General features: G+C 34.7%; 1 protein-coding gene across 2 annotated transcripts in view; it reads left to right on the forward strand.

Moving 5' to 3' along the window:
* tctn (tectonic) overlaps positions 1-26622 on the forward strand; it is a 367511-nt gene that overhangs the window by 70788 nt on the left and 270101 nt on the right. For both annotated transcript variants that reach the window (XM_090400596.1, XM_090400595.1), the window contains exons 6-8: positions 1143-1240; positions 10929-11115; positions 25789-25898. In XM_090400596.1, coding sequence (XP_090256722.1) covers positions 1143-1240; positions 10929-11115; positions 25789-25898 — 395 coding nt within the window. The remainder of the gene's footprint in view (positions 1-1142; positions 1241-10928; positions 11116-25788; positions 25899-26622) is intronic.

Genomic DNA, 26622 nt, shown 5'->3' on the forward strand with positions numbered 1-26622 from the left:
CATTTCAGTAGTTGCGATAAAGTGAATGTACATAAAAACTGTTTACTACATAAAACATGTAAGAATTAGCATTACATAAATAAAACTGATGATTAAACTGAAACTTCTCTTCTGATATTTTTTTTTTACTCATCAACTAAAAATTCTCACTTGTCGCAGACGAGCACACAGTTTTCAAGCCCAGCTGATGCATTTGTCAATGTATCAATATGTCTGGAATAGTTGTGAAGGTTTTAGAGACGTTGGTAAGAACTACCTCTATTTCCACATCAGCCCCTACTACATTTGTTACCACAATATCTTTGCCTTGATGATCACTTTGCAAAAGTGTTCATTCAGTAATTCAACTAGTTTATCTACTTCAGTCACCTCCCTACAATTGACATTTGTCAAAATTATTATGTTGTAATCATTCTTCTCTTGTCACATATCCAAACAATTCTTGAGATTATCTTTGGCTTGCACAGCTAATTTTCTATCATACTCTGATTTTCCTTCCTTTTTAGCATTCTCTTTCTGCTGCTTATGGGCTGATCACCTTCTTTATGATTTTTTCTGTTGTTTTTTGAAGTTCCTGCTTAATGACATTATTCATTCATTTAATGATGATAAATGAATTAACTGAAATGAAAATTGAAATGGCCCAACAGAATTTCACAAGGATTCAGAATATCAAATTTCAGTAAAAAATCTGTCTAGTCAGAGCAGATTTGTTATATTATGTACAGATTGATAGACAAAATTAATTTAATAGGTGCATTTGCATGTTGTGCAAATCTGTTGCCCCAGCTCTAGCAGGGGCAACAGTTTCGAATTGTTTCTTCAATTACTTGATTGTTTTGACTTAATAAATATGCAACTCAATAAGTTATTATATTTATTTTGTTCTTATGACTTAATACCACTAAATAATTAAAATGAATAAGGGCTAATGTCTAAACCCGTCTACACTTTTTTTTTAAGTATTGTAATTTATCTTTATAAACATTTAAACTTTAGAAGCAAAAGAATACAATGGAAATGTTCCTTTCTGTGTACTGCCACTATATTCCTTTTGTTCTTATATGAAATCATATTATGTTGTTCTGTTTGATTAAAAGTTATTTAATTTCATATAATTTTTCTTTTTTTTTTTTGTACAGATAACGTGGATATTGAGAGTCGATCCAATTTAACCACCGAATCAATAATTTCGGTTACACAAAGTAATGAACAGTCCTGGAGAATATTATTGGAAAAGGTTAGATATAGCTAATATTTACTTGAAAAATATACATGGTTAAAATATTTAAGACCACTCAGTTTTAGTTTGGGGATTTTTCATAATTTTGTTATTTTTCATTTCTGTTAAAATAAAGACTCTTTGCAGTTATGAGAAGTATTGAATGGATTGGCTATAGATCATAAATTAAAGTTTGTGGAAATAATTGCATAGCACATTTGATTATTCTATAGTTATTTTTGAGTGACTCATTTAATTCCCTCTAAGCATCATTAAATTCCTGAATTTACCCTCAGAGTGTTCAGCATAACATGATAGTACTACATGAAAAAGTTATATCATTACTAACCTCGTATGGACAATTTTTTCCTCTAAATTAATCTGTTTTCTGTCAAGATTCCAATATTATCAAATTGTATATTTCTGTCTTCTAAGACACTTTTTACTGTATCAATCCACCTATATCTGGTCTTCCTCTGGATCTTATTCCTGCCAACCTAGCAAAGAACACTTGTTTTACTAATCTTTCCTTTCAATTTAAGTGACTTTCTTTAAGTGACTTTACCACCTGAGATTAGCTGTGCTAACACATTCCTGAATTCCAACAATGCCAAATTCCTTTCTAATATCCCAATTTTTAATATGATACTGCTTTTTATGCCATTTGTTTACCCCCCCCCCCCTAATCTTCCTCAGGACTCTCATAGTCTCTAGTCTTTGATGAAGTGGTTTATTTCTAACTCAGAATTCAGTGCTGGAGGGAAAGTACTCTTGTCATCATCTACAAGGGTAAAGGGGATGCACAAGACTGTAAGAATTACAGAAGAATAAAGTTGATGTCCCACACAATGACAATCTTGATGGAAGACTGAGGAAGGAGGTGGAAATTGCAAATGAGCAATTTGGCTTCGTGCCTGGTCGATCAATGACAGATGCTATCTTTGGGTTTCAGCAGATGATGGAAAAGTTTTGAGAGAAACAATGGGAGCTACATCTGGTGTTTAATGAGCTGGAGAAAGCGTACAATAGAGTGCCAAGGCAAGAAGTCTGGAGGTGTCAGAGGGAGAAGAAGATACTGGAGAAACATGCCAGGTTGGTGCAAGAGATGTACAGAAATATGAAGACAAGAGTTTGCACCTGCCTGGGAGAGACAGAAAGTTTTCAAGTGACAGTTGGTTTGCATCAAGGGTTAGCATTAATGCGTTCCTGTTTAATATTGTGATGGAGGTGGTGACGAAGGAGGTGAGAGAAGATGCCCCTTGGACATTGTTGTATGCAGATGACATTGTGCTGTGTGCAGAATCAAGAGAAGAAGTGGCAGCTAAACTGGAAAGTACTGGAAGAGAGAGGGATGAGACTGAGCAGAAGTAAGACAGAGCTATATGTGTTACAAAATGGATGGCAGCCAGGAGACAGATCTAGAGCTGGAAGGAAATGTCATCAGGAAGGTTAGGGACTTTAGATACCTAGGTTCAACAGTGAAAGAGGATGGAGAGGCATATATCATCATCTGGATGGAGGAATTGGAGAGAGAGAGAGATTGCTGGAGTGCTATGCGATAAGAGGGTGCCAATCAATCTAAAAGGCAAAATCTACAGGACAGTAGTGAGACCAGCTATGATGTATGCTATGGAAACTGTGGCCCTGAAGAAAAATAACATCAGCAGGATGGAGGTAGCAGAGATGAGAATGCTTAGGTGGATGTGCAGTGTGACCAGAAAGAATCGTCTGAGAAATGACTATGTAAGGGGGAATGGTGAAAGTTACGACCTTAGGAGCAAAGATACAGGAGGCAAGGTTGAGATGGTTTGGTCATGATGAGGAGGGTGGACGAGTATGTGGGAAGAAAGGCCATTCAGATAGATGTGCAGGGGAGAAGGAAGCACAGGCGGCCAAAGAAGAGATGGAGGGAGCTGGTGGAGGAGGACTTGAGGATGAAGAGCTTGGATGTGGTTACAGTCCAAGACGAGGATGTGGAGCAAGCTCACTAAAAACGGTGACCCTACTTAGGTAGGACAAGCTGCAGAAGAAGAATTCAGATCCATAAATTAAAATTGGTTTGAACACTGTCTTATACAGCTAGTTTTGTGTTTTGAATTATTTCTCTCTTATTCCATATAAATTTATTCAATTGACTTCCTACCATATCAGCTTTGCTAATTCTGTTATCTATTTTCATATTAAATCTGCTATTTTCACTAAAAATTGTTTCTAAATAGCTGAAATGTGTTACTTGTTCTATAGGTTCTTCAAGACAGTTGATATTTTCGATGTTTCTACCTATTTTTCATTGTCGCTGTCTTTTTATTGCTGATCTTCATATCAAATTTATTACAGCAATTATTCAATTTGTTCAGAAATCGTGCAGATTTGTACTGGATTTATTTAGAAGTATAACATCATCTGCATATAAGTAAAGAGCTGAAATTAACATCTCCAGTTTTGATATCAGGTTTAATATCACCTTCCTTCACAATGTGATTCATATAAACGATAAATAACAGGGGAAATAATGTGTGCACCCCTGTCTCACACCTGATTTAACATCCTACTATCTTCCTGTACCGCCTTCAATTCTAACTGCTGATTTACAACTCAAATATAGACTATTTTTTGATACAGTGTCTGATTTACTCCATATAATTGTAGTGTTTTGAACACTTTCCCTCTTGGCACCTTGTCATATACCTTTTCCAGATCAAAGAAACTTTAATACATGTCCTTCTTATCTTCCCATGACCTCTCCACTATTTGTTTTAAAGTGAAAATTTGATCCTGACAACATCTGTTTGGCTTGAATGCAGCTTGTTCTTCCCCAAGCTTCCTTTCAACAATTTTTCTTAGCCATTTCTGAAGTATACTTGCAGAAACCTTACAAGGAAAATTCAATAGGGAAATTCCTCAGAATTCTCACATTCAATTTTATTTCACTTTTTATAGATGGGATTTATAGAGAGGTCTACTCTAATCATCTGGAATTTGATCCTCTCTGGCCTGGCCTTCTGAATTATGCAGTGTAGCTACTGTAAAACTTTTATACTTCCATATTTGAGGATTTCTGGTTGAATTTCATCTACTCCAGCTGCCTTTTCACATTTCAGGTTTTTGATAGCTTCTTCTACTTCAAGTATTGATATGTATTCGTAATTACATTTCTGTTTACTGTTTTTTTTTATCATGCTGTCACTGTTTGTTTCGTTTAGCAGTCTTTCAAATTAATTACTCCAGACATTTAGAATATCTTTATCTTCAGTTTTCATATCACCTATATCATCACTGATTTCTTTTATAGTACTCTTTCATCCATTTCTAAGCTTTTTCAATAGCCTCCAGAATATTTTTACATCTTCCTGATATTTATTTTCTATGTTCTTATCAAAGCCTTCCATCACTTTTATTTATCTAGTTTTACACAGTGCTTCACTTTCTTACATCTCTGTATTCTCTAAAAATCACACTCTGACTTACTTGCCAGGAATTTTCATTATACGTTGTTCTTTTCATTTACTGTGTCTTTAACTTCCTGAGTCCACCATGGAGTTCTGATTTTTCTATCCTTGCAGACAACCTCATCACTTGCCTCTTGACTGAATCAGTCAATGTTTTCTTTAGGGGTTTTCCACTGAATCTCTAAGGTTTGGATCTTGTTTTCAAACACTTTCATATTATTTTGAATAATGTTTGCATTTGAGTCTACAGTTCACCTCTGAAAGCTGGCCAACTTTGATTTGTTTTAAAACTTTCTTACATACTCTTCTTTTTAATATGAAATTCAATTTTATCCTGCTCAAAACTAAATAGTGATCACTTCCCATTTCAAGTCCTCTGTATTCTATTATGTCCTAAACCAGTGGGAAAACATCACTGTGAATAATAACTTAGTCAGTGAGACTTTCATATTTCTTACATTTTCTCTCCATGTGAATTAGTGCATTTTTAAGTTTGAACATAATGTTAGCAATAACAAGTTCATGTCCTTAACAGAATTCTGGCAGGTACTTCCTATTATTATTAGTTTTGCTCTTTTCTCCAAATTTTTCCATTACATTTCTATACGGCTGGTAATCATTTCCTACTTTGCTATTTAGATCTCCAACAAGGATCAACTTTTCCTTTTCTGTTGTTCAGCTTCCTCCTTCAGTGCCTCAAAAAATTCTTTAATTTCTTCATTAGTATAACCTTCTGTGGGAGCATAGACACAAATAAGTCTTATTTTCCAGTTTCCTCCATTCCGATATTTACCCATTACTCTACTTGATATTGCCTGCCAATCATGATTATCCTCTTCTTTAATGTTGAATACTATAGCCATTCCTTCTTGTCCATGATTGTTATTGCCTGAATATAACATCTTGTATTTGTTGCTTAGAAAGATATCACCTGTTTTTGTTTTCTGTGTTTTGGTAACATATAATATGTCAATCTGGTATAATTATCCAGTCCACTGGTTCTTGTTTTTAATTAAATTTTCAATTAAATCAAGTAAAGAAATTAAGGAAAATAAAGTAATTGAATATCAGTATAAATGATCAATTAATATATGTTGCATGTGTCAAAAATAATAAAATTATGGACATTCATTTGGAATTACTTCCCAGAAGCTGGATATAGGCATACAGTCAGAGCAACTGAAATTTGGATGTGCTGTCACTTCTTGTGTTTCCAGGAAGAGAAAAGTGAAATTTAAATCTACTTGTCTAGTGACTGTGACTAGTTGTAGTATTGGAAGCAAGGTCAGATTCCAAGTATTTGATGTAATCTTATGTTTCTGAATTTTAATTTCAGCAGAATGGCTTATGTTGACAGGAACAAGATACTTGATATATACCAGGCAAGGATAGATGGGAAATATTTTATTCTAGTTGAAGGTAGAAAGAAAAAGTTCTAGAATGGGTTGCAGGTAGTATGCAGACTAAATTTGTGAAGAATTTGTGCTATTCATTCTGATGTTCCTCTAAGATATGGTATGGCAACTCTTTCAACATCTGATTGGGATGGGGATAAATCTTAGATAATATCATCCCCCAGCCAAAGTGCAGTCGAACATTAAAAGAATGTTGAAAGAGCTATTAAACTCTGAATACCTCATTGTATGTCTATGTTAATGAGTCATGTATTCTGAGTAGCAATATCTTTTAAAAGATTATGTCCATTTTGATGTATATTACTTGATTACTTGTAACCTTATACTTTATCTACTTTAGCTACAATAATTATTATTTTTATTTATTTATTTATTTTTGTTAAGAGCAGCCCTTTCTTCTTTATGGAATATTGAATTTGGATATTGGCTGCATTCAAACAAATATTGGTAGCATCTGTGGGAAGTAGATTGTTAAGCTGTAGGGAGGTTGCTGGTTTTGAATCTGGTAAAATATCACCTGCATAATAAATAACATACTTTATTTTGTTCTTATATGATGCTGTGAGCTAATATTTTTAAAATAATATTATAAGTTTTAAGCTTTATTATCTAAGTCCACTATTCTGTGATATTATACCAAAAGCACTACAGTTCAGTAAGATGAAAATTGTAATTGGTATGTTAGCTGCAAAGGCTGGCTTTCCTTAAATAATCAATGCACCATGTATAAGTTTCAAGCAAAAGCTTCGTGCAGACACACACACATACATATATACAAGGACTTGAAAAGTGCGCTTGTCTGATCATCCATGATGAGTAAAAATTTTTAATTGATGAGGTAAAAACATCAGAAGAGGAGTTTCATTTAATGTCAGTCATCTTTAGAAAGTACTTGGTTACACTGTGAGTTAACTAATTAATCATGACATGGCAACCAAAAATAGATAGGATATTTCTACACAAGAGGATAGTAGTAATTAGCTTATTTCTTACCCACTGATGGAATATGCAGAATTTGACCATTAATAGTGGATATTGAAACTTATAAGGTTGAGAAAGAAGTATTTATTTTCCCAAAATATTTCTTTATATTGATTCTAACTTAAATGTTTTTCGATTTTCTACTGAGTTGCCCTCTCTGTCCAGCCCATAATGTTTTGGAACTAGTCAGAATTCAGAAATGGAATAATGTAGTTTCAAGTACCTAAGGGTATTATTTTATTGAGAGTTTTTATGATATTGATTTTCAGTGTTTGCCTTGTAATGGCAGTGAAGAAATTTTGTTTTTTTCCATGAAAGCAATTTGAGACATATTATAAGTGTTAGAAGTGAAAGTATAATGAAAAATGGTATTATTAGTAAAAAAAAAATAATAAAAGACTTGAATCACTTATAATGATGCATGAATAAAAATGCATGAATTTTTTCTTCACAGATTGATTAAAATAATATTTGATTCTGGTAGTTATACAAAATTAAAATTTAACAACATTAACAAAAGCTTGTAAGTTGACCATATCCAGTAATAAACATGTGATTATCATATATATTAAGTGATCATGGTAAAGTACACCTAGGCGAATATCTGATGAGTGAGATATTTACCTGACTAGTGAGCCAGCACAACACACTATATATATTATTATTATTGTTATCATTATTACATGACACTTCCAGGGAGTCCAAAGACTCATCGAGGGAGGGCACCTATTCTACAACTCTGTCTCCACCACATTTCACCAACTACAACAAACTGCAACTACGTTCATCATCTATACCAATGCCATCTTCCGCCGACCACCATCACTAGTATTTTCACAATCACAAACATCCATGCCCATGGCGGGATTCAAGCCCGCAGCCTTTTGACTGGAGGGCAGATATGCTAACCACTCAGCCAACCAGGCCCGGCAAGGATACACACACACACACACACACACACACACACACACACACACACACACACACACACACACACACACACACACACACACACACACAAATTTCTTACTAGTATGGGAGAAAACAGATGCCACTTGCAATATCTCTCCAAAATAGATAGTGATCTACAATAAGAACTGTCTGAATTTCTAAACAGAGAATATGATTTAGCATCTCGGAAGTGGAAATAAAAATAAATGGGAGTTGAGAAAGTTGAAAGTTGCCATGTTAATAAATTTACAAAACCCAACAACATACAGCTTACTGATTCCTGTAATGTTGGGCTTGTGTGTAGTAACAAATTTAGCATTACTACTAACAGGAAAAGTCAGTGCCCTCAGCTATGGTTTTATTCATGTTATCACACCCAGAGAAGCGCCTAAACTAAAAAATCATGTTGAACATTGAATGTAATCTACAATCTATCCCGTGCAATTGCTGATAATGCTCAACTTCCTTATCCACAAAAAAGAACATCATCTTTTACAACTACACAACCAAAAAATATCATTAGAACCAGAGTGAATTCTTATGTTGTTATGATTACATTGAATCAAACAGAAGACACAAAATATGCATAATCTTTTAAAATATCATACTACTTACCAGGATAAGGATCCCAATAAACACACAAATTCTGTAAAAAGTTAACTTCATCCCAAAAAATCATTATCAAGCTGTGCTAAACCATCCTGGATGCATGGAACCCCAAAAAATTCACAAATCCAATATTTTTTTTTTTTTCTAATAGTATAAACATATTAAAATCTTATAAATGTGTCAAACAACAAAATCACTCTTTCTTCCCAAGCAACTCTTCCTCCTTTTAAAAAATTCAGGGCATTTCAAAATTAGCTTACAAAACCTCATCCTCAAAAAGCCAGGCATCATGATTATATTTGATATTATTTCTCTGCTTACCAACATGTCATTAAAATTTAAGATATGTTTAATCTTATCGATTCCCAGTTATCCTCTGATGCATTTCAATTATTCTAGTTTACTTATTCAGGATGGTTATTTTATATGGGGAGAGGGGGAAGGGAACATAAAATCAACTAAATTAGATCAACATGGGTTCTCCTTTCTCCTTCCCCTTAGTTAATTTTTATAAAAAAAAAAAAAAAAAACACTTAGAGAACAAAAGTCTCAGCACAATATTAAAATCTACACTCTGGCAGCACACTGTTATAGATGTGTGCTTGCTATTTGACCCATTGGCCTCAATTCATCAAACACATTTTTTTGGTCAGTGGCTACAGTACTATAAAACAGGTAACATACTCTGTGTAACCTCCTTCACCTTTCCTTTCATTCTCTTCCAGTTCCCATGACATACATGATTACACAAAACTGCTACCACCTGTTATATCCTTGGTACACTGAACTAAAAGATAGTTCTAGCATAATATATAACTCAAATCTTCACACCACATTTGAAACTGTATATCAAACTAGCAATTCATCTATTCTCCTAAGGACACATCTATCTCTTTTGACACATCCAGGCTGCTTTGAAGAGATGTGAAGAACTGTTAACTGTTTTGATGAGCATAAGAGATTCATACATTACCATCATTATAGCAAGTCAGAACTAGCCAGCCAATAAGTCCTGGATTTAAATCCTGCTGGCATGGATGTTTGTGAATGTCTTCAGATAGTAGATGAATTTCATTGCCTGATTGAGACCACTAACCTGCTTATTGGAAGTTGAAGTTGCTTGAATAAGTTCTTCCATGTTTGGTCTCTATAGCAGAGTTACTGGATTATCTAACATGTAGCCTGCTCACAGTACTAATATACTATAGGTTTAAAATCCTTTGTGGGTAGATTCACATTAAAATAACATTATGGTATGCAATAAAAAAATAATAAAATAAATGTGTATGTGTATGATTATGAATGCAGTAAATAGTTTTGCTTTTTTTTTTTTTTTATGGGAAGGAAAAGAAAATTTGAAGAGCTGCAGTTGATGAGAAAAGTAGTAGTGGAACAAACCAATGAATCAAATGTGATAAATTATTTTATTGCATGGTATAACAATTTCTGAGATTCTAACTAACCCTAATATACAATATGCATTTATAGATTAGCAACCAACAGTATAAAACTTATCAAACTAAATGATTCTCTCATACAATCATATTATTGTTATTATTGCATGGGAACCTTCATGGAGTTAGATGACTCATTGTTGGAGACCAACAAATTTTTCAGCACTTGGCTAATGGGGAAGTGAAGATGGAAACAAGATAGAGTATAGTAACAAGGTGTGAGGATCACATTTTTTTTGCTTGGAGAGTGGTGATGAGTGGAAAGGGTTTCCAGAGTCTGTTATGAGTGCTTTGTAAGTGGATGCATTCAAGGAGAGGATGAATGCATTCACTTACAAAGCACTCATAACAGACTCTGGAAACCCTTTCCACTCATCACCACTCTCCAAGCAAAAAAAATGTGATCCTCACACCCTTGTTACTATACTCTATCTTGTTTCCATCTTCACTTCCCCACTAGCCAAGTGCTGAAAAATTTCCTCTGCATCAGTCCTTTAAAAATCCTTTTAAAAATGTGTAAGGAGCATTTCATGGATCATTTATCATTGTGATTGCTCACTTCCTTATTCTCAAACATTCAGGTGACCAGACCTGTGCATAGCAATCAAGTGGTCATATGAAGGACTTATAAAGAGGAATGATAGCAATTTTATTTCTGCTTGTTAGTACATTCATCAGTAATTAGAAGGGCTTGCCCATCCCCTCCAAATAACTCGTTTTGTTTAAAAATTTGAAAATCTCTGTTTTACACTTCTCTGTTGGGTGTTAAATTATTTATGCTTTACTTAACTTTCTGTATGTTTTACAATGCATTATGATATTTTGATGGTGGTGAATTTTTTATTAGAAGGATGACAGTTATGCTATAGTGAGGCTTCAAAGAAGTTCGTCACCCAGTGATATTTTGGAATTGGTATTTGCAACCTGCTGTCATTGGACTGAATCTAACAGTAACAGAACAGGAAATGTTTTTCAGGCATCTCTTTTACTTGTGGTTTACCTGTTTACTCCATTATTGTTAAATAATTCACAAGGTAAGAATGTGGTCATTTACATTATTAAGTTTATACATTACTTCTAGCTTGCTATCAACAGTTTTCTTCCAGAATTAATATTTTATTTGTCAGATCGTCATATTATGAAATCTTAAATTTTGGTCTTCTAAAACACTACTAATGGCATCAGTCCACCCAGATTGCAGTCTTTTTCTGGTCTTTTTCTTTCTGCATTGGCATTAAACACATGTTTTTTTTGCTATCTTTCTCATTTTATTTAAGTGCTTAAACCACTTTAGATCTGCCCATACTTTTTCCAGTGATAATAATATCATGTATTATTATATTCATTTTTTTTATCTTATTCTTTAGTTGATTTCATCTGTTCACTTTCACGATTTTCCCTCAGAGCTCTTAGATCTGTGGTAGTCCCTAGTCTTTAATCATCTGTTTTATTTGTAACTAAACTTGAAACCCAACTGTAACTCTTAAAATTAATTTCAATACTGCCTAGTATCCTTCTAGTTTAGTGTTTTGACTAATTTATCTTTTATTTCATCTCCTCACAATATCACTTTTGTTTATTCTCTGTTTAATTTGAAGCCATCACAAAAAATTCTTTCTGAATTCACCATTGAGAATGCAGTAATGTTTCTCATGTTTTTACCTATTTTCATAGTCTTTGTCTTTTTTTATTGCTATTTTCATATCAGATTTGTTACAGCAGTTATTCATTTTAGTTAAATATCCAGAAGGATATTTAACTAAAATTAAATTAAACTAAATTTAACTAGATTTATTTGGGAGTATAATATCACCTGCAAAAAATAAAGAGCTGAGTTGAATACAGGGCATACTCTAGGCACCAGCAAAGCAAGCACATGATGTTTTAATCTGCAGTGTTGTAATTTTGTAATTGTGATTATATTAAAATAATACTGACTACAGTAGTAGGAAAAAGTTTTTCATTATGATCCTTTCAGGGATTTAGACCCCAATGGCCTGTTCTGGTCTCATTCCATCGGGGGACCCTGTAACTTTCAGAGAGAGCCCACCAGATATGATGGGGTGGTCCAAATATATTGAATGACTCATGAAAGCTAGGGAACCGTGGAAGTGGAACTCCCATGGTTCCCTAGCTGGATCTATCCTCTTCTTCCTCTGTTTTGAGGAAAATTCCACTCACTTTAATCTTTCCTGTAAGGCCTTATCAGCCAACTCTTCTTATTTTATGACCCTTATGCTATTAAGGTACTCAGTGGCTATAGGATCTTTCTGTTTTTGACCTATATTTATGACCCCCCCCCTCTAAAATCTACTCTTTCCTCTTCAATATTTCTGACAATCCCAAAGATTGTCGGAATAAGTGAGACATGGTTGGAAGAGGACGACATCCTGACAGGAATAGAGATGGAAGGGTGTGATGTGTTTCGTGAGGATAGAAGGGGTAAAAAGGGAGGGGGAGTGCTATTGATGATAGAGAAAGAGTTATATCCATACAAAGTAGAGATGCATGAGGGAAATAGTGCCAGTGGTTTTGAAGCAGTATGGTGTGAGATAGAGGTGAATGGAATCAAATACTTGGTTGGAAGTTGTTATAGACCAGGTAATGTGGATGGTGGTGATAATGAAATATATAATCAAATTAGCCAAGCAAATAAGAAAAGGGTGATCATATGGGTGATTTTAATTATAGCAATATAGAGTGGAATGATGAGATAACAACTGGAAGTAAAGAAAAGGAGTTTCTTGAGTTTCTGAGGGATATAACTACCTCAGACAGTATGTAACAGAAGGCACATGAGGATTGAGGGTCTTGAATTTGGTCATTTCATCAGAGGATGTAATTATAAATGAGGTGTCAAATCATCCACTAATTGGTGAGAGTGACTATGAGGTGATTACCTTGGTGGTTGCCAGCAGTGTGAGGACCTCTGTGAGAAAAGGGTATATGTGGAACTACAAGGGGGGGGGGATGATTATGAAAAGTTCAGGAGACAGCTTGCAGGTGTAGCATGGAATGAGGAGTTAGCTGGAAAAGAGATCAATGCAGCTTGGGGGATTTTCAAAAACTATCTAGTAGATGCAATGTCTAAATGTATTCCAAGGGTGAGAAGGTTAAATAAGGTAGGTGTGAGATGGATGAATAGAGAGATTAAGCATGCAATACAGAGAAACAGAGCATTGTGGAGGCAGCATAAGAGAAGTGGAAATAACCAATTCCATGAGGTCTACAAAGACCAGGCAAGGAGGGTGACTTGGTTGATGAGGGTAGCTAAAGAGAGGTACGAAGCCAAAACAGAATCCTAAGGAGTTCTTTCGATATGTACCCAACAAAAGAAAGAATGATTATGGAAGAATGACATTGATAGGAGAAAATGGTATAAAGGCAGCTGTTGCAGAATGTGTGGTGGAGATACTTAATGAGCAGTTCATAAAGGTCTTTCAATCTTATGAATGTGACTTCATGGAGAGATTGAGAGCAGTAGATGATGGGGAGGAGAGACTGACTGTAAGTGAGCAAGAGGTGTATAGGGAGTTGAGTAAACTAGATGTTAATAAGGCTTTGGGACTTGATGATATATCACCACGTATTTTGAAGGAATGTGCAGGGAGTTGACACCTGCCTTGACATATTTTTTTAATACGAGTCTTGCACTCGGTCAAGTTCCTAAGGAGTGGAAGGAGGGCAAGATTGCCACTTCATAAAGAGGTGATAGAACTCGAGCATCAAACTATAGGCCTATCTGTGTGTCAGGTGTTGTGGTTAAGTTGTTGGAGAAGCTTGTGAGAACTAGGATCCAGAGTTGGGTTGACAACAATGGTATTATCTTTGATGAACAGCATGGATTTGCTAAACAGAGGTCATGTTTTACTAATCTATTTACTTATTACAATAAAGTGACTGCTTCCTTGTAATATACTTAGATTTTGCAAAGGCTTTTGATAGAGTACCTCATGATAAATTGATAGTCAAACTAAGCAGATTATGGGGTTGGATATTAGATTAGTGCATTGGATTGGAGACTGGCCATCTGATAGGTATCAGCAAGTTGTGTATGGGGAGCGATATCCAGGAAAAGGAAAGTCGCTAGTGGAGTGCTTCAGGGGTCTGTTTTTGGGGCATTACTGTTTAACTTGTATATAAATGATATTGGTGAAGATTTGGATGGAGATATTCAGTTGTTTGCAGATGATGCAAAGTTAGGACAAACCATGAAGAGTAGTGAAGATGTTGTGGCCTTACAAGAAAACTTGAATAAATTGAGTGATTGGGCACAGAAATGGGGATGTGAGTTCAATGTTGCAAAATGAGAGGTTTTAAAATTTGGAAAACAAAGATGGGATGCAGAATTTATGCTTGTTGAGGATATATTGCTGGAGGTGGAAGAAATAAGAGATCTGGGGGTGGTAGTGGATAAGGATCTGAAATTTAGGGGACACAGTCAAAATTGTGAAGCCAACACAAAGGATTCTGGGAATAATGCGGAGGACACTGACGTGTAAAAGTAGGGAGATTCTTGTTCCGTTGTATAAGGCTTTGATTAGGCCACACATGGACTATTGTGCCCAGATTTGGTCACCTGGTTTTCAGAAGGATGAAGAGATGTTGGAAAGGGTCCAAAGGCGACTGACTAAGGTAGTTTCTGATCTCTGGAATGTTGAGTATGAGGAAAGATTGAGAAGATGTAATTTGCAGAGTCTGGTGGACAGGAGGAAGAGGGGAGATATGATAGAGACCTACAAGTTGGTAAGGGGCTGTTATAGGATCAATGCTGGAGAAATTCTACAGATAATAGTGGAAGATCGGGGGAGAACCAGAGGTCATCCCTGGAAAATGTATAAAGAGGATGTGAATAGGGGAGTGAGAGGCAGGTTTTTTTCAGGCAGAGTTGTAAATGATTGGAATGCCTTGCCTGAGAGTGTAGTGTCCGCAAGGAGTTTGAATTTGTTCAAGGCACGGTATGATGAGCTGTGTGTGTGATAAAAGGACCTCCCAGATGAATCTTTGACTTCATGAGGTCTTGGGGTAGTAATGGTAATAATATACCCTATTTCTCCTATGGGTTTAAATTTGGAAAAAGGTAACTTCAGAAGCCTTAAGGTAGCAGCCCTACCACTGGACTATCCATCACCATGCTAGTAATCTGACATAAAGAACACCAATTTACTTCTAAGCCAATAGAGAAAGGTATTCAAAATCAGTCGATGGAAAATGAACCTGGAATGGAAAAGGTAAAACAAAAACGGAAATGACAAAAATCGTAAGAGGAATAGCATATAAAGGAATGGAATTAGATCAAATATTAAATGAAAGAAAATTTCAAATAGCAGCAATCACCAACACAAAAAAAAAAAAAAAGAAATGAAAAGGAACCATAAGAACCGAAAATTTTAATGTAATATATAGTGGAATTGACAGATACCAATGAGCACAAGCAAGTATTATAATTTGGATTCACATTTCCCTTTCAAAACAGTTAAAACATTATAAATTATGGAATGAACAAATAATAGAAGCTAGAATTAAAATAGATAGAGGTTATTTAACAATAATTGGTTTATATGCCCCAGAAGAAGGAAGAGAAGATGATAATATTGAATTTTATAATCAATTACAAAATATATATAATAAAATAAACAAAAATGATTAGGTAATATTAGCAGGAGACTTAAATGTAAGAATTGGAAATAGAAAATTAATAATAATATAGGAATATATCAAGAACATACACTAAACGGGAATGGTAAAAAATTGATTAACTTTGTGGTTTATAATACCCGTAATACCCAGCAAGACCCTTCAGTGATGAGGAAATCAACAATGCACTAGCTGATACAAATATGGGAAAGGCCCCGGGGTTTGATGGAGTTCGCCCGGAATTTCTTATTCATGCTGGCAAAAATACAAAAGATGGCTCACTCGTTTCTTCTCAGAAATAATGAACACCGGCGTATTGCCAAAGGAATTTAAGAGAGCCAAGATCATAGCCCTTCCCAAACCCGGAAAATCAACTGACCCACAAAACTATCATCCAATCACACTCCCAAGCTGCACATATAAATTACTGGAAAGACTACTGTACAACTGCATAAGCAACACCATCCTTGAACATGTTTCGATAGAACAGGCAGGCTTTAGGCCCAATGCATCTGTTGTGACCAGGTTCTGGTGCTGACATCATATTGAAGCAGGCTTTCAACAAAATCTTAAAACTTCTGTAGTTTTCCTTGATTTAACTGCCGCATATGACACCGTCTGGAGAGAGGGCATGCTGTATAAACTAATAAAAGTACTACCGTGCCAAAGAACAATACAGCTTATTAATAATATGCTCAGCAATAGATATTTCCGGGTTAGCCTTGGATAAAATATCAGTAATCAAAAGAAACTCAACAATGGCATACCACAAGGCTCAGTACTGGCCCCTCTCTTATTTAACCTATACATAGCTGACCTGCCAGACACAGCATCTAGAAAATTCTGCCATGCAGATGACATAGCGTTAGCCTCCAGACATAGAGAACTAAGACGGACGGAGGAAACTCTCACAAATGACCTTGCTGCTATGCATAACTACTTTAAAAAATGGAGAATGCAACCAAGCCAAATAAAAACTGAAGCGTCAACATTCCATCTCAGCAATAAACTGGCACATGACGAGCTGAACATCCGATTTGGAAACTCAGTTCTACACCATAACAAATATCCTAAATACCCTGGAGTTACACTTGATCGCACCTTATCATATAAGAAACATACTGAAAACACAGCTGGAAATATTAGAACCAGAAATAACATCATCCAGAAATTATGTGGCACTTCTTCAGGTGCAGCAGCAACCACATTAAGAACATCAGCACTCGGATTGGTTTTCTCGGTGGCAGAGTACTGCGCTCCTGTTTGGCTCAACAGCTGCCATACCAAACTAATTGACTGCCAGCTTAACACCACAATGTGACTTATCACTGGAACGATAAAAACAACTCCTATTTACTGGCTCCCAATGCTGAGTAACATAATACCACCAAACCTACAAAGACATGATGCAGAGCATCATGTCTTTGTAGGTTTGGTGGTATTATGTATACTCAGTGGTATACTCAGAAACACTGAATTGCCTATACACAATGACATACTAGAGCTACAGCTCAACAGACTGAAATCAAGAAAGCCCCCTCTCTGTGAAGCTAAACACCTGAGAACGACCAACTACAACATCAAAGAACGATGGAAGCAAACATTGAGCATAAATACCAATGCTCAACTCCAAACTTGGTTTGATAGGTATCGTCTCAACATCCCAGGTATGGAACTGAGCCGAAAGACTTGGACAATGCTGAACAGGATTCGCACCAGACATGGAAGGTGTGCAAGCTCTCTCTACAAGTGGGGAAAAATTCCCTCACTGGAATGTGACTATGGGCACCTGAATCAATCAGTCCACGACATCTCTACTGAGTGCAGTCTTCGTGCATACACAGGCCAAAGAAACCACTTCCTGGAGGTGCCTGTTATAGACTGGATCAGACAACTTGATATTAACCCATAAGTGTTTTGTTTGTTGAAAGTATAAGTGTCTTTGTTTTATTCTAATTGTTTGTCACTTACTTTCTATATATTTATTTTGACTTAGGTACCTTTATAACTGCATGTAGATTGCCATACGCTAAATAAATAAATAAATACCCTTAAAATAATGAATTCTTTCTATAAACGTAAAGACATACACAAATATACTTGAGCAGCAAGAGGATGGAAATCAATATCAGATTGCTTTATCTTAAATGAAAAGACATCAAAGTTTTCTATGGATGTTAGAATTTACAGAGGGTATTAAATAAGTAGTGACCACTTCCTCGTTTAAAATAAAATTAAGATCACCACCTAAATGGCTGCAAATAACAAGAAGAGAAAGAAAATTTAAAACATTTTTTTATAAAACTAGGTGATTAAATGACCTAAATATACAATGGTTATATGAACAAAGGATTAAGCAATATTTAGATAAAATGAAATAAAGAAATAGAATGGCTTAACGTAAAAACGATACCAAATACAGCAAATGAAAGCTTAGGAAAGACAAAGGAATTCATTAAAAAGAAAAAACTTAAGATATGGGACGATACAATCAAAGAAATAATCAAAATGAGAAAAAGAAGCATATCATAAATGGTTAAGCAATAAAAGATTAGAAGATGAAATTGAGTATAAAAGTATAAAAGAATAAGAGCCATAGCTACAAGAGAAGTCAGAAAAAGACAGAGAATCATGGAACAAATTTGTTTCTAATTTATAACATGATTTATATAAAATAAGACCAGATGTATATAAGATTTTGAAACATTTCAGTACAGATACTAGAGAAAGTGTAAAATTAAATGCATATTGAAATTCGAGGAATTTCTGTACAGAATTGTGGACAGATAAATATTTTAAAAAAGATAATTGGCAGGCATTTAATTTAAATAAAAAGGAAATAACTAAAGAAGAATTAGAAATCAGCCCAAAAGAAACAAGAAATGGAAAATTACTGGAGAAGATAAGTTAGGTTCAGAATTATATAAATATGCAGGAATAAGGTTTAAAAAAAGACATTTATTATTTTTAAATAAAATATATTCAACAAGTAACCCACCAATAGAATGGTAAATAAGCAATAGCAATCCCTGTTTTTAAAAAAAGGTAGTAGAGATGACCCTAAAAATGATAAGAGGTGTAAGTATTCTAAATTCTTGTTATAAAATATATAGCAGAATTTTAAATAACAAACTAATAAAATATTTTGAAGGCTTTATCTTAGAAGCAAAATGGATTAAAAAAGCACAATCATGTAATAGACCTGGTCTTTTGCCTAAAATTAATAATAGAGAAAAGAAGAGAATACAATTTAGAAATAAATATTACATTTATTGACTTTGAAAAAGCATTTGATAAAGTTAAAAGAAGTATTTTATTTAACATATTAAAAGAAAGACAAATATCAAATAATATTCTAAAAGCTATCATAATTATATATGAAAATCATGAAATACAAATAAGATTAAATTATGAACAAGAGAGATAAATCAAGGAATCTGACAGGGATGTCCCCTTTCAACAGTTCTTTTTAATATTTATTTAAATGGAATAAAATTTCCATGAAGGTATTAAACTTTCTCCTTCTATGAACTTAAACACTCTCTTTATGCTGATGATCAAATAATAATTACAAATTCTGAAGATAACTTACTGAAAGATATTTTAAATTTAAATGAAATAGCGAATGATTCTGGATTGATAATATCAACAGAAAAATCAAAAACAGTGGCCTTTAAGAACTAAAATAGATTTTAGAACAGGTGAATTCATTTAACTACCTAGGATGTATGATTACGTATGAAAATGAAAAAGATATAAACCTAAAAATTGCAAAATATTTTAAAATAACAGGTGTAATCAACTCTGTATTTAAACCTAATCTAGTTCAAAAACAAACTAGATTAAAAGTATACAATACATTAGCCCTGCCATTCCTATTATATGGAAATGAAATCTGGACCATAAATAACAGCTGAAATGAAGTCTATGAGAAAAACTGCAAAGGAACATGTTGAAAGAATGAAAACAGAAGGATTACCAAAACAAGTATTAAAATTACAAGCCAATTTTGGATGATGATAACCATCATCAAAACAACAAAAAAAAAGACTTCCTGGCATTGTTCTTCTCTTCCAGCTCTGCAGTGATGATCATGACACAGTACTTTCTACATTACCAAACCAAGAATTACTCACTGCATGCCTCCTCTTATCTTTTGTTAGAAAGATATCAGAAAGATGTGCTTCTGAACTAACGCCTATTCTGTATTACCTTTATAATCTTTCATCCTCATCTGGCATCTATCCTTCGGCATGGAAACAAGCTTATATCCAACCAGTCCCAAAGAAAGGAGATAAAAGCCAACCATCCAACTATCATTCCATTTCTCTCACTTCACTTCCCCACCCATTAATCAATGACCACCAGTATGGATTCTGCCAATCTTGATCTTCTTGCCATCATCACCGATCTATGAACCCAAGGTATGGAAAGGAGTGGTGAAACCCACATGCTTGTGCTAGATATTTCTAAGACGTTTGATCAAGTTTGGCAGAAGGGTTTGCTCACTACATTTCCATTATGGTCTGCCACCCACCCTCTGTAACTGGATTTTGCTAATTTCCTCTCTGGTTATTCACATTGTGTTATAGTAGACTTTTTTTGTTCCTGAATTCTCCACCAATGCTGGAATACCCAATGATCTGACCTCAAATGCTATTCATAATTGCTGATGTAAACACACTCCATTTATCCTTTTCATTTGACAATCCTTGCAGTGAGCACATATCCCAAGCTATATCATCTTCCATAATCCAGTGATCTCCTTGGTATATTTTAGTGAAGTGAGGATAACCTTGTCATCTTCAGTTCATGACACAGTCTTGTGTTCTTTCATAAAAGAAAGACCACATTTCACCTCTCCTCTTGTAATATTCAGATCGCCATGCACTGACTTATACCTCTAGCTTCTCCTGCCTTAAGCATATCACAGTCAATAATTTCCTCTGCTTCCAGAAAACTAGGTTTCCTTTTTTCCTCAGGTTATTATTTCTCACCAGTAAAACTCCTTATACTTATAAATCACAAATCCACCTTCACTTAGAATATTGTTCTCATATATAAAGTAGTACGTACTCCAAAATCCTCTGTAAACACTCTTGATGCCATCCATAGGGGGGAAGTGGATTCATTTTGGTGAACTTTCTCTCTTACTATCCCATAGACAAATTGTATCGTCTTTGTGCTGTTTCTTTTACAGGTATTTTATGGGCAGTGTTCTGCTAAACTAGCCAACACCATTCTTCCACTTTCTCTCAAACCCATAAACTTACAAACATTCTGATACTGGTTAACATCCATTAACATCCATATGTATAGTATGTCTGGCTCCATACTATACATATCAAACTAACCTCTAATTCTCCTCTTTCATACCTTCCACCTCTTTGCTCTGGAAGCCTCCCCTCCTCCATACACACATACAGTATTTCCTAAAGACTTCTATCTCCAGTTTTTCAAAAAAACATATCAATAAGTTCCTTCTTTCTTCTTGAACTTGTCCTCATACACCCACACCTAGCATTGATGCTCTATAGATTTTGCAATCACTCTTCTTTGTGACCAGTGTATAAGTAAACACTTCAAATTGCTTACCATTTAAGGAGTTTATGTTTAGTCTTAAATACCATAGCTACTTCTTTCTTTCCCTGACTCTTGTTTTCTGCATAAATAGTGATTGACTCAAATAAGTCACTAAAGGGATGATGATAAGCAGCCTGTAGCTCCTACCAGGCAATTGAACTTTGTCTTCCTGCATTGTGCCTACTTCCATAAGTAAGGCTGTAGTACACCAAGCAAGTATTGCAACTTAAAAGTATACCTTTCCTAATTGCAATAAATACCAACTAGATTTGTAGGTAGTAAGACTTTGATAGTTTGATTTAACACTACTATCTTGGTTATTGGAGGCTTGGAGTTCTGTTACTATGTGTTCGTTTGGTCTCTGGATTAGCATCTTTGGTTTCTGTTTTTCTTTCTTCTTCTCACATGTAATCTAGATCAGTGGATCACAACCTTTGGGAGACCACAGCCTGGTAAATTCTTTTTTTTTATAAGACGAGGGCCTGGTCCCAACAAATTTACTCTTAAATACCTATCCAATTTTTTTAAAAGTTCATACATTAAACTAACATAAGTATTAATAATTAATTATGGCATAATCATAAAGAGTATCAGTACACTTATGTATACGGTGTGGCATGTTGACAGATATAAAATTACATTTAAATTAGTTTCAATCACTGAACTAATGAAATCTTGTAGCATATTGTAGTTTCCTCAGGCCAACATCATTAAATTAATTTTTACTGATTTTCATTGACATATCCTACTTTGATTACCAAAAAATTTATAATATTATTCAGTGTAAAATTGATTATTGTATTATTAAATTGATTTTAATGATGTTGGTTTGAAAAAAAATGGTAGTGGCTCACCATAGAAGTCAGCTGAGCAGGGGAAGCAGCAGAAGGATGTCAACTTGTTGGTGAAACACTTATTATCACATGTGCACACCAAATATTTAATATATGCAAAGTATGTAATTTAATAAAAAAAAATGTATGAATCTCTCAATTCTAAACATTCCAACACTAATTAATATTTTGAATTAAAAAAATTTAGATCTGTAGGCCTATTATTTTAAAAAAATCACGGCACTCTGGTTTTGAAACAAACACTTACACACTGTAATGCAAACTCGCGAAGAAACAGCATTCAGTATTACTAGATTTGAGAACCAGAGACCTCCTTGATCTTCAATTTCAATGAAAAAATTTTCTTTATACTTCCTTGCTGATTGGTCACTGACATTTGCAACATAGATGTTATTTCATTCAGTTTTGAGAACAGAGGATACAGCACCCATTGTTTTAATCAGCTCGCAGGCAATTTTTATGACGGGTCATAAACAGTGGTATTCCCTTTTTCCAAATGTTAGAAGTTTATTTTGCACTTGGTTATACTATAACAAATTTAGTTTAATCATTTATCCAAGTGTGAGCAACCAAAGGTTGTGTCTGAAAATATCTTCAGGACTGAGGCAAGGTGCTGCCTCTGTTGGCAACTCATAGCAAAGATGGACCAAGCTCTCATCACTCCTTGTCTCAGTGTCTCCCACCATGCAAAGCGCATCTCCTTGCAGACATGTATAATGCTATGCATTAAGGGAAGGGCCACTACCCAGACTGGTTTTGACCTTTATTGAGGTCTCGTCAGTGGGAGGCAGGCCCAGAAGTGGTAATACTAAGGTAGAAGCAATGGAGGGGAGATACTGAGACAAGGAGTGATGAGAGCTTGGTCCACCTTTGCTATGAGTTGCCAACAAAGGCACCACCTTGCCTCAATCCTGAAGATATTTTCAGGCGCAAACTTTGGTTGCTCACACCTGGATAAAGGATTAAACTAAATTTATTATTACCTTTTTCTGAATGTTGAAAGATTTTGATGTCTGAAAATTCCGATCATTCATGAATACTTCAATGTTTAAAAATATGCAGCTTGGTCACTAACATTTGCTACACAGATGTTATTTAGGTGTTCTGGGTCTGAGCTTTTCGACACGTTCATGAATATTATTCTCTTCAGAATGTTTCCACTATAAAATATTTATTCTTGAAAAATTCTTAGAAAACTAAAATGGCAAATTCCAGGAGAATCTCTCGCATCCTGATATAACTGATGCAAGGGCCCGGTGATTGAGAAACACTGATCTAGATAACATTCTTCAAATACCGAAGTAAAGTTAATGAAGCAAATAAATACATCAATGAACATAATGGTAATGCAATAGCCAGCAAATAATCTTACTTCCACTTACTCCAAGTGTGACAATGTGGGAAGCACTATCAGTTCCACAAATGAATAAGAGAGAAGGTTCAATGCAGAAGACATGTTAAATGTCTATTACTCCACACTGCATAATTGACTTTCTAATAGCAGCACTGGATGAGAAACAACTTTTCACAAAAAAAAAATTTTTAATAAATAATAGCAATATCAGTATTAAATATCAAAAATAAAAAAGCAACAAAAAATGTCAAAAAAGAACACACAAAAGATGTAACAAATGCATGCAAAAAAGCTTCTGCATGCATTTTGCTAAAACAATCATAAACCTGAAGACAGCTCTAATTTTTTTTTTTTTAATGTGTCATCCACAGGATGAAGAGATCAAAAATCCTATAATAGAAAAAAGGTATATGCACAAGTGGCTAATAAGAAGGATCAGTAGTTGCTCATACTTAGAAAAAAGAGAAGGAATAATGATAGCCAGTTTGGTGGAGCCTTGCAAATGCCTTTAAAAATAAGGCAGAAAATGAATGTTTATACTGTAAGGAAATGATGAAAATGATTGGAATAAGCTAGGGGAGGAGTTGGGGGGGGATCAGTAAAGTAGATTACTCTCTTCTGGACAGAATCAAGCAGTTTTAGGAAGATTTTTGATACACTACCCCAAATTTGAGAACAGTTTTGTTGGAACTTGTATAATGTTAGGAGCTGTACAGGTGAGAATTATCTTCAATAGAGAAGACCAAGTTCTTTGGAGGATATGATATGTTTGTGCCATGAAAGGCCAGAGTAAGTCAGTCCAAGAATAAAAATATGATCTTATATGAATATCTGAGTATTATCAAACATAAGTGGAAGCGAAATGGGATCTTTTGTGAGATATATTAGACAGGGCTATGATTTGATAGCATTTTAGTTCACTAGGTCACCTTCACATCACCTGAAGAATCACAAGGAGATCAGTTTTTATGATATTGGTTATGAAAGATCTTGAAAGAATAATGAAATAATTTGTAAGAAAAATATTGCTATAAAATTATAGCATATATAAAATTATGCTGGATGATCAAAGCACTTGTGCAGCTCTGAAAGCATATTCAGTACTTCAACAGGGTATTTATGCACAGGGTCCATTATTTAGAATGGTGCATCTCCTTTCCCTTCTTCATTCAGACTGTATTTCTATCAAGTCATGGTCAACCCACATATGTTGATTATTGGGCTCTGATCTGATCACTGAATTTGAAGGGATTAAGTAACTTTGGAGAGGGGTATACAGTGGATAACAAAAATGCTATTAAGGCTGCAGAACACTAGTTATGAGTGTGAAACTGAAAGCATGTAAACAGGGCTGTCGAAAGATCAGATCGCACCCTGAGGCAAACAATTAAATATCGCCCCCTGATGGATTATAAGAAAAAAATAAGAAAATCTCCAATTGCTAGTTTGTTTTTATTACAAGAGAAACATTAATGCAAAATGATTACATAATAATATTAATTAAATGTTTGCTCTATGGGGATATTGCACAATAAAACTGTTTATAAACTCTTCGAAATTTAAATTATAAGTTATGTCTGCCTCTATCAATGTACTTGCTAGACCAACCAATCTTTCTTGGGTCATTGCTGTTCACAAATAATTTTTAATCAGTTTAAGCTTGGAAAAACTTCTTTCTGCACTTGCTACGCTAACAGGAATTGTTTGTTGTAATGCCACATACTGCAATATGATTGAATGAGCGCCCTTATTAAGCTGTGAGGCAGGCTGCCTCTATGCTACACCCTGTCGATGGTACTGCATGTAAACTGTAATATCTAGTGGATATAATATCAAGGACTAATATGATTGAGATATTTAAGCTGTTGTGTGCTATTTACCAGATGGACATAACAGTAAGTCATGGAGAGTGGTAGGAGCACAAAATGCATTGCCTGAGAGAGAGTGTTCAGGACAGACAAAGATTAAGTACTGGTACTATAGACTTTGAATTGTCTAAGGCAGACCTCCTCCAGTGAGCCTTATCACTCATGGAGATCTGAATTATAATTAATAATAATAATAAATTATATTCATTTTTCACCTTTATTCTTGAACCAAGTATCTCATTCACTATATCTATGACCTAGCACTGAGTACATTTCAGTAAATGATAATTAATATAATTGTGCTACTCTAATAACAAAACATTTCCCTTTACTTTTTTAGAGTATTTTTCTGAGCCTTTTATAATATATTTACATATTAATCATTAAAATTAATAAATATTAATTTTATAGAGGTCATTAATAAGGAACGTAGTTATGACAATGCTGCTTATGTTGATATTGCTCCTTGTCCCTGTGACATGACCTGGGGTCACTGCGATACATTTTGTTGCTGTGATAAGGTATGTTATAAAACTAAACATTTTTGTATATCAAAATAATGTATATCTACATTTTATAGATAAGCAGCCTGCAGCTCTGACTGTATACACTTCCCATCTTGCTTTCATGTTAGGCTCAGTAGCCTGTCATAACTTGGCTTAAAAACCTGTTATGACTTATTATTGAGTGGTTAATCCTGTGTGTATTGTCTACTGTGGCTATAAATCGTGTGTATTCGTTTGGCCAATTGTTTTGCAGGATGAAAATTTCTGGGAGGAAAAAATCCTGCCACTCCTGCATGAGATCGACTAACTCACATTCAGTTGCAAAGTCCTGATAGAGGTTCTTTGCATTCTAGATAGATTAAAATCCAGGTTTTTCCATCCAAATGACTGACCTATGGAGGCTTAACTGTATACACATCCTTTTTTTTATAATAATAAATAATATCCATAAATCAGTTCTGTCAATGCCTTTTATTCCCAAAAGGGAGTAGGTAAGGTCATTTAGTCTTAACCAACATTTCCTCTAAGCTATACAGACTTGTGGCTGCACAGTAGTGGTCATGTGCCTGCGCATGAGACCCAGTCTCTCATTTGCTGTCAGAGATGATGCACTAACAAAGTATTTTTTGTTAGTGTAGTATTAAGTCAGTAGTGAGTGATTTTTAAAAGTTTAAAGTTTGACACTATCATGATGCCAAAGCTTACAGTACAAAGATTGGTGTAAGACAGTGATGATGAC

Source organism: Typopeltis vanoorti, chromosome 11 (genome assembly GCF_054136105.1).
Source record: "Typopeltis vanoorti isolate ZY-2024b chromosome 11, IOZ_Tvanoo_1.0, whole genome shotgun sequence".
Classification (NCBI taxonomy): domain Eukaryota; kingdom Metazoa; phylum Arthropoda; class Arachnida; order Uropygi; family Thelyphonidae; genus Typopeltis; species Typopeltis vanoorti.